The sequence below is a fragment of the Anabas testudineus genome, chromosome 16 (assembly GCF_900324465.2).
Source record: "Anabas testudineus chromosome 16, fAnaTes1.2, whole genome shotgun sequence".
Lineage (NCBI taxonomy): Eukaryota > Metazoa > Chordata > Actinopteri > Anabantiformes > Anabantidae > Anabas > Anabas testudineus.
The window spans coordinates 15,872,970-15,889,583 of NC_046625.1; the positions used below are offsets into that span (position 1 = coordinate 15,872,970).

General features: G+C 42.2%; 1 protein-coding gene across 1 annotated transcript; it reads right to left on the minus strand.

Moving 5' to 3' along the window:
* Window positions 1-11,554: 11,554 nt before the first annotated feature.
* irx2a (iroquois homeobox 2a) lies at window positions 11,555-16,147 on the minus strand. Its single transcript, XM_026372285.1, has 3 exons — window positions 15,677-16,147; window positions 14,015-14,420; window positions 11,555-13,284 (listed from the first exon to the last, which is right to left on the minus strand). The coding sequence occupies exons 1-3, from the start codon at window positions 15,914-15,916 to the stop codon at window positions 12,329-12,331; spliced, it is 1,602 nt and encodes a 533-aa protein (XP_026228070.1). The 5' UTR covers window positions 15,917-16,147; the 3' UTR covers window positions 11,555-12,328.
* Between the last annotated feature and the right edge of the window lie 467 nt (window positions 16,148-16,614).

A 16,614-nucleotide genomic window follows, 5' to 3' on the forward strand; every position in this document is an offset into this window, starting at 1 on the left:
AGCATGATCTCAAATTGATAACGTGCGTGTCACACCAACAAGCATGTGGAAGTCAGCTTGCTTGCATATAGGTTATGTTTTTAATTTCGTCTTTTTGTTGTATGGTGGTGGTTATACCCCTTTGTTCATCATATAAAAGCTGTGGTTTTTGAAGAGGACGAAGGGGAAACACAGATGGAAGCGGACAATGGGATGGTAAACGATTAGGGTCTCTCACTCACACACACACACACACACACTACTTTATGCATGCCTGCAGACACACTTGTGGGTAGACTCTATGTTATCTGCCCCAGCCTGCAGATTCTTAGAAAACCCTAATTCCCTAGGTTGCACGCGTGTGTGTCAAGTAAAAGCAGAAAGGATTTAAACGGCATCCTGCTCCATCTGCATTGCAAAGCACATGTGGTAATTGACAGTGGAAAAGCAGCAGAACAAGACAGAGAAGGGTGAAGGGGGGTTGCTTGGCACATGGGACACTGAATGCTTTCTCAGGGTGGATGGTTTGTGTGTGGAGAAATGAGGGACACAGACATCATCCGCAATATTCCCTGGGCCTGTAACGCAGCTTAACTTCATGGTTTTTAACAATCTGGAAAAATAAGAAAACAAAGAAACAAACAACAAAATCAAAATATACATAATGAATAGACACATATACGCTGCATTAATGGACTGTGTTAGTATTAGAGAGGCACGCAGGTTAGATTTGATGATGAAGAACAGCACATTCCATACCATGCATCACCTTAATAAACATAAAACCTTAATTCAATTTTGAATAATACAATTTGTAACCTGGATCATAGTTATTTTATGCATTTATTATCTTTGCTTTTGTTGAATATGTTCTAATTATGGACTATTGGAGCTGTAAGATTGCCGCCCTCCATTTTGGAGACTGGGGTTTGAATCCCAGCTGTGGCCTACCTCCAGTATGGGGCCTTTAGGCAAGACCTTCTTACCATCACCCTGCCTGTTCCTTATACCTCGCTTGTAAGTCGGTTTGGATAAAAGCGTCAAATTACTAAATGTAAATGTAAATTAATCAACAAGATGATGTTAAACCTACAAGAAAACATTGTCCACTTCTCTGTGAATAAGCAATAAGTATCTAAAATGAAAAAAAAACTGTGTAGAATAAACATAAGAGATCCAAGAATTATATATGCAGCATTACTGAAGAGGCAATATGTGATCTGAACTCAAACAAAGGCATTCATACACCAGCGTGTTAATCAGCACTGGCAGTTAATGAAGTTTTAATTTACACCTAATCAGATCTCGTAAGCCATGCCCAGTCACCTCAGACCATACGGGGAGGCAGAGGGGCCAGAAGACTGGCTCCTCGGAGACCAGCGCTCCACTCTCATTAACGTTCAGAGGTCTCTGCTCCTCCTTGTTGGCACACGGTCCACCAATGTGTGCTCTAAGCAAGTTAGCGTGCAATTCAAATGTTATTTTAATGTCAGTTTATCTTTGTTATGTGGTTAACAAAGACTGACAGCCAAGATGAGACTCAAGTTACGTACACAGCAGGTCACGTATTATAGTGTTTGCACTGGCGCCAGATTATCCATCATTCTTTATTTCCACAGATCATTGTGTTGGATGTTGGGTAGTTAATTCAAGGCACTACAGAGAGGGCGGCGGACTTATGTATAACTGAACATTCCCAACTACCATCTAAAACACAGCAGTTTTAATTACACATATCGTCTGAATTTAGTGCCATTATTGCAATGTGCTCTCACACATCAAAACTGATAGGGCAAAAATGACGACGAGACATTTCTTGTCAACAAACCCACAGACTCTACTATACAACGTCATTTTTAATCCTCATGCCTCGATTAGCATATAACTCCTCTACAATTCCTAAAAGAGATCCAAATTCTCTGCACAGTCTCGTTATCTTTTATCTGTATTGTCTGTATAAGGAAGCGTGCTGCTGATTGTTACTCCATGTATTCTTCAGAATAACTTGTCAACCATAGCAGTGCAGCAAACTGTTTGTCATGATTTATATTCCTAAAGAGTAAATGCTTTCACTTATTTGAAGTTTTCTATACACTGTTGCACACAGACTTCTGAAGCACTGCTGAGACACATGGTGAAGAATGGCGTTCATTTCTATCAGGTGCCATGTTTCATACTGCACAATAAAACCAAGCCGGTTTGAGACAAATAACGTTGGGAGAGAACACACATTTCCTCCCTCCCACTCTCTGCCTCTGAAATCTTGTCTGTACCTTCTTTTTTTTTTTTCCTCTCTTTACAAGAGCCCAACACATCAACACAAATATACACGCCCATATCCAACATATTAATTATCACACCCAGGTCAACTTTTATGAATATTTCAACTAACACCTGCTAACAGAGCAGTTCAACAACCCCCCCCCCCCCCCCCCTTTTTAGACCACAAATCTGTCTTTGAGTTGCTTTCATTTGGCACAGTAAACACAAGAGTGTGGTCCTATCACAAAAAAAAAAAAAAAAAACAAAGATGGTGATAAGGAGATTGAAGTCAGGTGAAGACATTTCACTTGAGGTTGCACTGACATGCTTTTAATTAAAGCTTTCCCACACATCTCTGTTCCAAAGACCTGTGAGCTAAAATGAATCATAATGTGTTGTGTTGTGTGTGTGTGTGTGTGTGTGTGTGTACATGTTGAACTGAAAGAGTGTTTGCAGAGTTTAATTCATTTTACAACATGGTAACTCTGCAATGCATCTTAAGATGTCTGCGTTAGTCTTACTTATTTGTTTTTCTTTATAAAAGGCTGTATTAATATAAGTGGAAGAAAGACATTTATTAAACACTGAAGAAGTCTCTTTGGATTTTGAATCTATATATTAAATTAGCATCAGAGTGTTGACACCTAAACAGTTCCTGATAAATGAAGGAGGCTGAATGAAATATGACAACGTAGAGTCAAATCCTGAGTATCTAGCCTAACCTTTAAGGAGTAAACATATGTCCAACATAAGTAGAGTATTATATGTTGTAAATATCATCAGTGAGGTCCATCAGTGTCATGGAAACTCATTTCAAAATAGAAATAGGCTACTCCTCTGGGGCGACTCTTCTGTAAGTGTGCATTCTGATGTATAACGTGCACCCCCCCTTCCTCATTGGTCACCTATACTTGAATAACAGTGTGTATATTTCCTTGATATCCGATCTGCTCCGTGGTCCCTCTCGCTAAATTTTGTTCTCCTCGCAAATGTGATTCGGCGGATCGTATAAGTCATCCCCCTCATAGGCCAAATGTCCTGACTGCATACTTTCTCATGGGAGCGAGAACTCAATCTGTGCGTAGTGTGAAATCCATGATATGTCATAGCAGCCTCATCAGCTGTGCTGCTCATTCACATATTGTATTGTTGACCCAAAATAATAAAAAAAAAAAAAAAACGGTTTCGTTTCACTCTTCTTAAAGACAGGGATAGCCGCTAGATCAGATTTCTGTTAGGGTAGCAAGAGGTCGTTGTGATCTTTGAGATGCGCATTGGTGGAATTAAATAAAATGATGCATCACAAGGTTGCTTGGTGGCAATCTGAGATGAGAAGATTTCTACCAGTGTTTCTGACTCGGCTTTGTGAAAACAGCACATTTACCCACTAAATGCCAAATCAATCATACTTTCTTTAGGGTGACGGCTAGTGTGGGGGTTTACAGTCCTCTACTACTGTATGATATCTGTTTTTCTTATCTTTTATTTCACTTTTATCATCATTTTATCATAATTTAGTTTAATGACACTGATCCCCAAAGACAACTTTGTCATAACTTTAGCAGTTTTTCCCTAAATCCAGTCATTTTCCTTTATACAATTATTTTTCTAGGTCATCACAATAATAACAGAAACATATGCTGAACTGTGCTTAGTCTGACATTAAAGGCACTTTTGGATTAAGCATTTGACAATAAACATAGCTCAACACAGGACAGTTGAATGTGGTTTCTCTCTTTCTTTCCCTCGACTTCTGCTCATTCAAACGGAAGTAACAGCAAGTGCCAGCAACACATTTTGACATCTGCTGTTGGTGGCAGTATTTCATGACAAACATCCGCACTGCCTGTCTACATCCACATTTGACACGAATGTGTAGCCATCATCGGCGCTTCCACAAAGCAGCTACAGTCCGGTAAGCTGCAAATCCTATTTTTGACCACAGCCGATAATTCTTGCAAAAACCAGAGAGTCAATATTTTATCACAGGGGTACAGCAAACACATGCAGATGCATTGTTGGTATGTTTTCCACTTAAATATTGATTCCTAAGCCACTCTACAGCCATCTGCTCTGTGGAGTATATTGTGCATGAAAAATACACGCACACATATGCACACACACACACACACACACACATACAGAGAGAGCCATGTGTGCAAGTGCATCTCTCTCTCTCAAAGACACACACACAAGGATGTAAAGATGAACACACACATAAGTGTAATACACAGTATGACACACAAAGGCCCACAACAATACTTGCGCTTGCCTTACACTCGTCCTTGCACAGAGAGAAAGGGCCTTCTCTCCAAAAATGAGCAACAAAACACATGAATAGAAGCACAATTGGTTTTGTCCTGAACACCAAACGTAATTGTACATGTCGTTCTGAACCACATGTTGCCTGCTACAAAGGCCTTGTTCCACTCATTTTCCCTCTTTCTCTATACGTCACAGCTGAAGTGCCTTTGGACGGCTTCAAGCCGCAGATGCGGTTGCCACAGCACCTCCTTCCTCTCATATAAGCACTTTTTTTTTCTAAGCATAATTGTATTAGAATGCACCTTCAATCCGCTGTAACAGAAAGATGTAAGCCGCTTCGCTTGCTTGTGGAGGGATCAATGGTCTCTCTTTTAAAAGCCTTGCAAATCTGTGTGTGTGTGAGTGTGTATACACTATGTGCATGGACAGTTGTATGTCTATGCGGCTGTCTTTTCGTCTCTTCTACACACATTCCCTTACCTCAAACACACATTCACACACACACATGGAAACACACAGTATAAGCAGAACCACCTCTGTGTAGTGTGATTAGGTGTAGCTGTCGCTGAATTGTGCTGAGCACAGCCAGGGCATTGCTGAGGATTGGGTTGCCCTGTCTCCACAGAGAAAGAGAGAGAGGACACACACACACACACACACACACACAGGCGCACACACAGAGTCTGTCTGTCTCCACCTTGTCTTTAGCCAGTTGCCAGGAAGCAGCTGGCCTGAATATCTGAGTGCCTTTAATGAATTGAAATCTTTTGGGTGCGAGGATTCAGTGATTAAATGCAATAAGACTAATATTCCTGTGTGGGTTAGGAGTCGAAAGAGGATTGTCCTCAGAGAGGAAGATGGAGAAAGGCAGAGAGAGCGAAGTGTGCTTGGCTCAAAGTGCAGTCTCCCTGCCCGCCGCCCCCCCTCCTCGCCACACTACCCGACCCCACCTCATGGGGAATAACCCTATTTAGAGCAGAGGAGGAGTACAGTTGGAGCTTTTGAAGAGGGAAAGGAAGGAGGGGGTGATGTTTGCTGCTAGGGATGGGGTGCATTAGTGAATATGACTTGAAGATTAGGTTTCATTTAGACTGAACTTCGGGTATGACCTTCTAAAATTAGTGCATACAACAATGGTAATATGCATCTAAAAGTTGCAAACAGCACCAAGAAGTCCTGTAGCTCACATTTAAAAGCATAGGGTCACAAGAATTACAGATACAATGTGTTTGTACTGAATTAAAAAATAAAACCTCCAGTATCTTACGTATCCATCCTTATTTTTTTTATGTCAACATTTTGACGAATGTCTTGAAAATTGCATGCCACCCATTTCAAAAATCAAGATCGGAAACTGTATCAAAGACTTATAATATGCAAAGCCTAAGCCAGGGGTGCTGTGCAACACAGGTGGTAAAACTGACTGATCTCCTGATATCATGATGCTAGCTACATTTAAGCCTATTGTGCACCTGAGACACCAAAGTATGCATGGTACTTACTTTGTAGTTTTTATCCTTCTAATACCATCAGAACATTGTGTAGTGACTTAAAAGTCTTGCACAATTACAGTTTAATTTCCCAATGCAGTGGATTGCCAGATGACATGCACTGCGTAAAGCTATTCCTGGTTCAAACAGTACAACTATACATGTCCTGACAGTATGATCTTATGTGTTTATTAACATATTAATAAGAATAATAATATACACTGTCTCTGGTATGTGCAATATTACAAATAATGCTGAAATCCTTTCCTGTATACTTGTATGTTCAGTACTGGGGCCTTTGATTGAGAGTGGAAGCAGTGTGGAGCTTAGGTTGCTTCATACCTGGCTTTCATACTGGGTTAGTTTCACTAAAGGGGCATCTTAGATCACATTTTTTTCTTCAATACATTTATATTTAATAATGGTTTATTGGCACTTTGCCCCATTACTAGATGAAAGTCAAAGGCAGACAGACCGACTGGAAGAGAAGACCCATTTTCCTCATCGCTGCTTCATCCACTTGTTGGACTCACTGATCTTAAAAGCTGGTTGCAATTCAGAAAGAGGTTTAACTGAGTGTTAAACTGCACTTAGATGCATCACAGAGTGTTGAGAGGCATGTGCTTACTATGGATGTGCAGCTGGAAACTATGGATAAACACAAAAACACCTTCACACACAACTAAAGGTAACCGTAACATGAGCAAACCATCTGTAAACATTATGTAGTCACAGCTGAAATTAAGTCACATCAAGAGTTCTACACCGCGTGTGTTATGCAAACATGCTGCAATAGATAATATTGAAAGTTTGTGCTTGTGTTTACTTATCTTTGATGCTGAGTGACCTTTCCCACATTCGTGTATGTCTGTGGGTGTGTGTGCGTGTGTGTATTTACAGTGCATGAGTGTCATGAAGTTAGTGTGTGGCATATACACGCTGAGATGAACAGCAGAAGAACGTGTGGAACAGCAGCATCATTTTACTCTTCTTAAAGCTACAGCGTGCAACTTGAGCTATGAGTAGCATGAAACGTTAAATCAGTCCACTCTGCTCTGCTCCTCCCTCCCCTAGCCATGCTCTGCTATGCTCTTCTACCAAAACAATGTGATGACAATGATGACAACACCTACCTAGAGCACAGGAAGTACTAGAATATGAGAGGACCACTGCACATTTGCATGTTATCAAGGGGCAATATTCAATTCTATCTTGAAAAAATGATTGTGTGTATTTTTATTTTATATTTATAATATTTTTTGTACTGTTAACACTAGTAGAGCAACTGCACCTCGAGGACAAAAGGTTTAAACACACGCACCTATGTTGTATTGTCTATGCATGTGTACATATAACAGTGTAAAGACACAGACAAAAGGAAGTGCATACAACACAACATTAATCATACCAATAGTTCCATAAATTGCATTGTACTGTATATCTTTTTTACCTCACCTTCTACATTCACCTTTACAGGAGTTTTCACAACCACCTCCAACGCGAGCTCCCACGTTTTGCCTGATTTACGGCCCAAAGGTGCAGTCCACTACTCTGAAGTGTTTACTCACCACAGGCATTAAACATAACTGTCAATTAGGAGTGGAAGTCGGGGCTTCTAATGGCCTTGTTTAGAGCGTGGCATGGGCAAGCTTTAGCGTCTCTCAGTCTGAGAGTGTGTGTGTGTACATTAGGGTGCGCAGTGAGAAGCGTGCACTAGTATGTGTGTGTGTGTTTGTCAAAATCCTGTGCAGCTTACTCCCCTTGATCATTCCAAAGTAGTGAACATTTCACGTGACACCTTTACGAGAGGACAGGACCCCGGACTCATTTTTAAAGTCGCCCCGTTCACTTTGATGTGCGTTATTAAACACACCTGTACTTGATTTGTACACCACTCGCTTTTGTCTCGCACTCTTTCCTGAATATTAGTCTAACTACCGAGTCTGAACATTACTGTCAATTATGACTGGGTCTTAATGGGGGGATTTATCTTAAAATATGCTATGAAAATGTATTGGAATTGTTGCTGATATTCATCTATTAGAGGTTTCACCTTTGAATTTGGGAGTTCATGAAATACTCTAAAGCATAGACCTGACATAAAAGAAATGACTAATTATTCTCCCTTGTGTCTAATACACCAGCTCCTACTGCTCTTCCATAATTACTTCAATTACTGTTTGCGAAACATATTAAACCCTCTGTTGCTGTAATAACACTCTAGAAGCATTAACTTTCTACTGGTGCAGCACGCAGGTGTGCGTCACAGATTAATGTCTGAAGCGTTTTAGAGGAGAAACAGTTGATGGGGGGGGATAAAGGATACAAAAAGCTAGTGAATTATCTGCATATGCGAGCTGCTTATTTGATCAACGATAAGAGGAATGAGTCCACTTGCTCTCCAGTCTATACTCACGTGAAGCTTATGAGCCCTGCAGATACCATCAATTTAGCTTTCAATGACAACCAGTCCTTAACATGGATGAACACACCCCTGTTGGCAAGCTATATGATAGGATTATGACTGTATTTGATATGCAATGCATGGAATTAAGTAAGAGCCCGATAACTTTAAATGGGTTCCTCACTCTAAAGCGCAGGCTTAGTGCAGCTTTAAACTCTACAGTAGTTTGAGCAATGCAGTAAATTGTCTGTTTTGCCCTTGAGTATCAATATGTGGGCTGTGTCAAGGGCAGCTGGGTCTCTTCTGTTAATGGTTTAACAAACGTCAACAAAGAGCAGGTTCTTCAAAAAGGGAACGGATGTGCTTCTGTACAATTGTGACTAATTGTGGCATAAATTCACAACTGTTTCATAACGGGCTTCACAGCTTGAGGTTTGTCATGTGTAATGGACGCCTTGCTCCCATTTTCACCTGCCGTTGCTCTCGATCAAACAAAGAGGTGGGGTGGAAGTTTCTTTTAATGCGTTCAAAGGCGGCCGTTTGCGGAGCCATTTTCTTTTTTTTTTTTTTTTTTTTTTTTTAAACAGAAACAATAACTCTTTTTATTGAGAACAAATGTTGACATTTGCAGGGAGCAGCAGCGGGTGAGAAAACAAGAAAGAGAGGAAGGCAGGGCCCCTGTGTGCTTTGGGAGAGTGCCTCTGGTGCTGTGTGACAACAGTGGCGAGTCCCCGGGGGAGCCCACCTGAGGATAAAGCATGCATTTCAATAAATCAACTCCTAATGAAAGCGTTACGACCCTTATGTGTCCTAACACAACGGCTGAAGCAGGAGAAGATGTAAGTTCCATATAGGTGGCTGGGAGGGAGGTAAAGGTTTCAGGCTGTGGTGTTAAAAAAAGGAGACGCTGAATTGAAACATTGAATGTTTCTTTTTTTAACTTTAAAAGAGTCTTTTCTAACATGTGATACCATCCGGGGCTAAGCACACCATCAATATGTGTCACTTCTGTCAACCTGGAAGGTGGTTAACTGAGTTTAGGTGGGTTTACCCTCCACCACATTCGCTGTGGCAGGAAAACATCACTTCCTAGGATGAAGCAAGGGGGAGGGAAGAGGAGGAAAACCAAGGTGAAAAGGAGTCCTGGGAGATTTGGACAGCACTCAAGCACAAATTCAACTGGAAAGTGAAGGATAAGCTTTAGTCTGGCTGGGAGCGGCCTCCTGTCCTGTTTGAGGACGGGAATATTAGATGTTTGATCTTTGAGGTTGCACAAGACACCAACTATAGCTTATACACTGAAATACGTTCACTTTAATGCAAATAATATTTTTTCTTGTCTAAATTGTTTAATTAGCTGTGTCCTAAGGCCCCATAACAGCCAAGCCAGGCTGAAAAGCAGAGGAAGGTCTGTCCGATTAGGGCCCATCACACAGCCCATTGGAGCTGGCAGATGCTTAGATAGACTTTTATGGATTGCTCAATGCCGTGCCATAATGAAGCAGGCAGGGCTGACCCATCCTGAACCAGGCTAAAAAGCTCCAGGGACGGGCCCGCTGGGAGCCCATAATACCCGATGCGTCCCACGGCTGTATTAATCACACTGAAAAATAAATGTGCGGCAGGGCGAGGGGAGAAGGGGAAAAGGGGAGAAAAATGAAATAAGTACGTCGTTTATCCCAATCAAGGTCGTGAATATGTAGCCGAAGGAGATTTCCCCTGACCAGAATGAGGCTCTAAAAGAAAATGATGGTCCATTTAGGCAAGAATGGATTGCGCAATCTGTGAAAAGTCATAATGTTTATGAAAAGCGAGATTCATCACTTATTTCCCATCTGCGTTTGGCAGACTAAAAAAAAAAAAAAAAAGTGTTTAGTGTTACAAACAGCTGAGTTATAAATAATAATAAAAAAGACTCCCCAAGATTGATGTTGAGAGTTGGGAAAACAGTTTAATATTTTCTCCTTTGAATAATTGATATCATACTCCGCCAGTACGTTTATACCAGCGCGTTTTATTTTATTTACATTCAAAGATATAAATTAGTAAAAGTACTCCTGATAACAAGATTGTAGCTTTTCCCAAATGCGTCTCAAATAAAAACTGTCCATAATATATATATTTATATATATATATATATATATATATATGTGTGTGTATATATTTACAAAGACAAACAGACGATGTCAGTTTCCCCATTTTTGCAATACAACTTGCATAAATTATAGGCATCATTTCGCCATCATTTAAAAAAATAAATATCAAATGTAGGCTATTCCACTTTGAAGTCCACAAGTTCACTTCAGTTCCGTCCGCCTTGCGTCCCAAGACAACTCCTTTAACAAATATGGTTTCACAGAAAGGCCAAATTCTTATTATCCACACGTAACATATAGAGGTTATTCAAATAATATACCATGGCAAATAAACAAACTATAGGATCCTGAGAAATAACATTTAAATCACATATACTGGGAGATCTTTATCTTTTTTTTTTTTTTTTTTTTTCAAACCGGTAAATCATGATTCACAATGCATCAAAACAAAAAAGCAAGTGAAACAACACATGGATTATCGTGTGCTGTGTGGAGCTGTGTGTGTGTGTGTGTGTGTGTCAGCCTGTGTGGAGCCGAGGAAGCGGTAGCAGCTTTTCAATCCGACTAAATGGTGGCACTAGATCCGGTTTGGGGGTGCAGGTTAAGGGGGTTAAAACGTGAGACTAAAAGGTGGTGTCCTTTCTCGCTTTCATATTCAAAGCAATTGTGACACCTACCTGCAGACCACGGGAATAAAAGAAAATCCCACACGATCAAATGATCAAGTTGCTCCAAAAACCCCAGAACACACACACACACACACTTTACCAGGCCTGTCTGTAACTTTAACAGTTCTCTACTGCAAGTGCTCATTAAAGTCTCCACTGCTTAATTACTAGTAAAAACTTGTGGAGGCCAAGCTTTGAGCGCGCAGCAGCCACCGCAGTCACCTATGTGACACTTGAACACGTCAGGTTGCACAGAGCGGAGTTACTGGTTTGGTTTGCTTTTGGTTGACCCTGTGCAATTATAATTATAATGAAAGATAAAAGGGGGGGGGGGGGGGACACACACACACACACACATCTGAGGACACATAACAAAATAGGATTCCTGCTCAGAGCTATGGCAACATTTCTCTGCTTACTGGCTTCACAAGCTGCCACTGTGTGTATGTGTGTGTGTGTGTGTGTGTGTGTGTGTGTGTGTGTGTGTGTGTGTGCGTGCGCGTGCGTGCGCGCGTTCAGGCTGACTCGAGGGCCTGTCTTATTTAAATAATCTAAATGTTTGTAATGAGTCTTTTGTTATTACACCTACCTGTCCCTACAGCTTTCTAATGCAAATTCAAATCCCTTTTTACTTAATGACTCTCCCAATAAACATATAGTAATTTTTTTTTTTAACAATTGTAATTTAATTTTTCCAGAAAATAAACTGCACTCAACACGAATTGCACGAATTAGGCCCAAAGTCCTTTTCTTATGATTCTTTTTGCTTATTTAGTCACATATTCGATCCTAAAATCTAAATTATTTACCTTAAAACAGGGGGAACTCTGAAAATAATAATATCAGGCGACACCACTTGTTCCTCATGCATGGTCGCTTGGAAAAGTCTTAATTTAGATGGAACAAAAAAAAAAAAAAGAAAAGAAAAGCGGCTTGACCATCCCATAGTGTCACGACAATGACACGTGAAAGTGACACAAAGAAGAAGAAGAAACAAAAAAAAAAAAGTAGATTTGCATTGGAAACACGTGAACGCATCATTCAGCTTCTCCACCGTGGAGTGATTTCCCTCCGGCGTTTAAGAAAAATACAATCTCAAGACTTCAACACTAGATTAAAGAAGTTGCAGGTTGCTGGGGGATTTGTTGCTGCCTCGTCTTCTCATTACGTACCTTTCTTAGCTTCTAAATGTGCCGCTCTGAAATGCTGCTGCTGCTGCTGCTGCTGCTGCTGCTGCTCGACAGCAACAATCTGGTTTGGGTTATTTTTAACGAGGGGAGAGTCTGGCCTGTGTTTGGGGTTTGTGCTCGACTCCAGAGCCTGGTGAGAGGAGCTGAGACCCTCGTTTGCAGCAGCAGCGGCCGCGGCGGCGGCGGCGGCTGCAGCCAGACTCACTCCAGATGAATTAGTGTACCGCAGGATCCCCTGGCCCTGCAGGGGGCTGAAGTTGCCATAGTTTGTGTAATTGCTATAAAAGGGAGAAGTGTAATAAATAGGTCTTCCAAGGATGGATGGGGGCGGGTAGAGAGAGGGGGAGCTGGCAGCCGGGGAGGTGGTGGAAGGCGTGGGGGGAGTGAGGAGGCCACCGCTGGAGGAGGGGCCGCTCGGTTGCCCAGGTTGCCCAGGTTGCCCCAGTTGCTGCTGCTGCTGATGCTGCTGCTGCTGCTGCTGCTTTTGGTCCGAGGTAGCAATCTCCGCCAGCGACCACAATTTGGGTTTGGCAGCAGGGTTCTGAGGCGCCCCGGCAGAGGACCTGCCATCGAGGCATGGAGGAGATTTGCTGGAGTTCATGGTGCTGACGCTGACGAGGCTCCGGGCCAAGTCCTCGCGTTGACTGTGGAGGTGGTGGAGATGATGGAGGTGGTGGTGCTGGTGCTGGTGGTGATGGCCGAGGAGCGGCGCTTCTACACCCGTCAGTGGCGACGATGTGACGGGTTTTGGTGAGAGATGAACCCGCGAGTCGTGGTGCCGGTCGTCGTCGGCGTCGTCGTCGTCGTCCTCGTCGCATTTGTCCACGGCTCGGTCGGAGCCCAGCTCCCCCACACGACAGCTGACCTTCTCCACGTCAGACTCTGCCGAGCAGGAGTGGTCCGTCAGCGTGTCCACATGCAGGCTGATGCCTGAAGCAAAAGAAGAGTTCAAATAGGTGGTTAAAAATATGAATAATTGGGTTAAATTAAGAAATAAACAGGAAAACAATTAAGATTAAATTAAATAAAGGAGGCACGTGTATCCTATTAAATTTCAATAAGCAGTATAATAATAATAAAAAAATGCATAAACTGGGATTTTATATAAATTAATACATATTTATTAAAGATCATGTTGCATTCAAACTCATCTGTATAACTAAATGTTTTCATATTTTCCGACCAGGTCTAAATAATTCTATCCATTATTAATATCAGTTTAAACACCAGGCTGTGCTGATTAAAACCCATTTATGTGCCAACGTTATTTCCAAATGTCATCACGGGAATAACATTAAGAGTATAATGTCATTTGAAGCACTCTGGGTGATTGCATGAGCGTGTCCACTTTGGCCGAGACCTGCTGTTTAATCACGTTAGAGAAAATGCACTGTTCCCTCTTAACAATGCATTCTAGTGGTGAGACTAAGAACCACGTTTCCAGTCAAATAAATAAAGGAATTCAAATAGTATAAAAGGGATAAAACAGAAATAAATAGTTTCATTTGATCTTTTAATATTATGGCGAGGTTAGTTTTGGACTAAATAAGTTGAGCAGTAAATAAAAAGGGGGACATCCACCCCTTCCCTCCCTTTCACCCCTCTTCCTATCCTGAAATGTTAAATGGATCATTGGCTCTGTCGCCAGATTACACCCCACCTTCATCCTCCGCTGAAGCCTCGCTGTTATCCAGGGTTTTCTCGGAGCGCTCCACCTCTTTCCTCTCTCCGTCTCCGTCCTCCTCGTCCTCGTCCTCGCTCTTATTCCTGGGCGCCCAGGTCATCTTGTTCTCCTTCTTGAGCCTCCGCCGGGCGTTGGCGAACCACGTCGAGACCTGCGTCAGGGTCATCTTGGTGATGATGGCCAGCATGATCTTCTCCCCTTTGGTCGGGTACGGGTTTTTCCTGTGCTCCTGCAGCCAGGCCTTCAGGGTGGCCGTGGCGTCCCTGGTGGCGTTTTTGCGGTAAGCCGGGTCGTTGAGTTGGTACGGGTACCCAGGACTCCCGTACGGATGGTAGCTCAGTGCGCCAGCCATGCCCGTCGTGTGGGCGTCATAAGGAGAGCTCTGGAGAAAAGTTGGGGGGGGTGGGGGTGGGGGTAAGCAACGTGTTTTCTAGTGCTGCGTTCAAAGACCGTTTAAAAATGCACATAAATCCATCAGCGTAATAAGAAGAAACTTAGAAACATAGTTTAATTCATTTCATAGTCACCAACATAATTCAATTACTTTAAAACTACTGAAATAATTCAGCTTTATTCTGTTACAACCTGCTAATGTGTTACTTGTGAGCAGGTGAGAAAGACTCCCTCCCTTTATTTAATTTGTTTCTTTCCAATAAATTATAGTTCGACTATTCTGGCCCTTATTAATACAAGCTGATACAAATGAACTGTTAATATTAACATATCTCAATGTTATTTTATATATCTGGGAAAACAAATATTACAACTGCAGTAAACACAGTGTGAATAAAAGCAGGCCGCAGCAATGCACGGACTAAAGGTTAGGTAATGGTTCAGATCATTATCAGATGAACTAATAACAGAGTTCACGTTAATGCAGCAGTTAAGACAATAAAAAGGAAATTTCAATTTTCACTAATCACCTATTAACGTCCTCATTTTCCTTCAGTGGTTTGCCTTTTTGTTTTGCGGTGGCAGCCCCAGTGTGTTAACAGATCTCCTCCTTTTGCAGCATTACAAATCCCATTAGCAAATCACTTGATGTGCACCTTTCCTTAAACGATTAAAGTGCCCTGTGACACCAGCTTCGCGACTCACGCCTTTCATGTTAAAATTCAGTTTGTTCAACTTAAGGGGGTAAAGTCGTGATGACTCCTCATCATCATCATCATCATCATCATCATCATCATCATCCCCTTGGTGATTTTAACGAGCACTGAAGTTCTGGTTTGTGTTCTGTTCATTTTCCACGACAGAGAAATTCACTTAAACGCTCACAAATAAAATCCTAGTTAGAGCTCAGTTTTCCATAATTAGCTGCTCAGACCGCGTTAAGCGCTGGTCAAAGCCACTATGATGTCCAGCTAACGATTAAAATCCCATTTAATCCTGACGGGTGCAGGAATTTTAAAGTAAGGAAAGCACGAGTGAGCCACTGGATGGGCTGTAACGCACGGCACAGAAAAGTTCCGCACGCACGGACTGACTGAGTAATGCACAAGAAACACACACTCTGCCTGTTTAATCGCGCTGTTTGGCTGCGATTGAAAGCTGAACATTTCGCACAGATACTGACCTGCAGTTAAGTTTTAGCTCACAGAAACTTGAATACGCGTTTTAGGATTTTTTTTTTTTTACCATGTAGGATGGGAATCCCGTCGCTGGGTCCGTGGAGTATGACAGCGGATTTGAGAAGCCTGCACCGGCCGAGGCGGAGAAAGCAGCCGATCCAGGGTAAGGGCTGAAGGCTGAGCCAGAGGACGACCTCGCCAAGTCTTCATTCCGCGGAGCAGCCAGAGCAGAGGCCCCGTAAGCCGGACACGAATAAAGAGCCAGAGACCCCGGCGGCTGGTAGAGGTAACCCTGAGGATAGGACATTGGAGAGCGCGGTGGAGGTCGCCGATTCCAAAAAGGGGAAGGAAAAAACGCGCTGGGCGGTGGACAACAACAGCCAAAATAATAAACAATCAACTCAATAATCAGCCGTGCAAACAGTCACCAGACAATGAAAATAAAAAAAGTCCTCCCACCACAGCCCCCTTAATGGGAAAAAAAACCCCCGAAAGATCTGTTAAAGTGCCCACATAGAGGCGATGTGGCATGCGTCTTGATCCCCTAGCGTCCGATGTTTTTAGTACGCAGCTCTATGAAGTGAGGAGTTAGGAAGGAAGGAGCCAGTGGAGTTTCAGACACACAGAGCATTGGGAGAAACTGGAGCTGTCACTCCGGCTCATCTGAATATCCCATCCCCGCCCCTTTCTGCCTCATAGAAATGGAGCCTCGCAACAAAACCGAGGCTCCGCAGGGCAAAAAAAAAAAAAAAAAAAAAAGTCGGATCTACCCGTCTAAGACCCCTCTTTAGTTCAGAGTGGCTTTTTTATAACGTGGTAAATCTAAATAAAATGACAAATCTACCCGCTGGGATGTGTTGGTGATGTAATGAATTGATCCACGTTTGTGATCTCTTGTTGTGTGTTTGTTTGTTTTTTGTTTTTTGTGTCACACGTTAAAACTGGATTATTTATTACTTTTCTCTTGTTTTCAGTTGTATTATTTGAGTTATTAACAACAGAATA

Excerpts from the sequence above, each read along its gene's own strand:
- irx2a (XM_026372285.1), bottom strand. The coding sequence starts at position 15,916 with ATGTCCTATCCTCAGGGTTACCTCTACCAGCCGCCGGGGTCTCTGGCT. Across the intron at positions 14,421-15,676 it reads CGGGATTCCCATCCTACATG|AGCTCTCCTTATGACGCCCA; the intron begins GTAAAAAAAAAA and ends ACTTTTCTCCAG. Across the intron at positions 13,285-14,014 it reads GGCTTCAGCGGAGGATGAAG|GCATCAGCCTGCATGTGGAC; the intron begins GTGGGGTGTAAT and ends CTTTTGCTTCAG.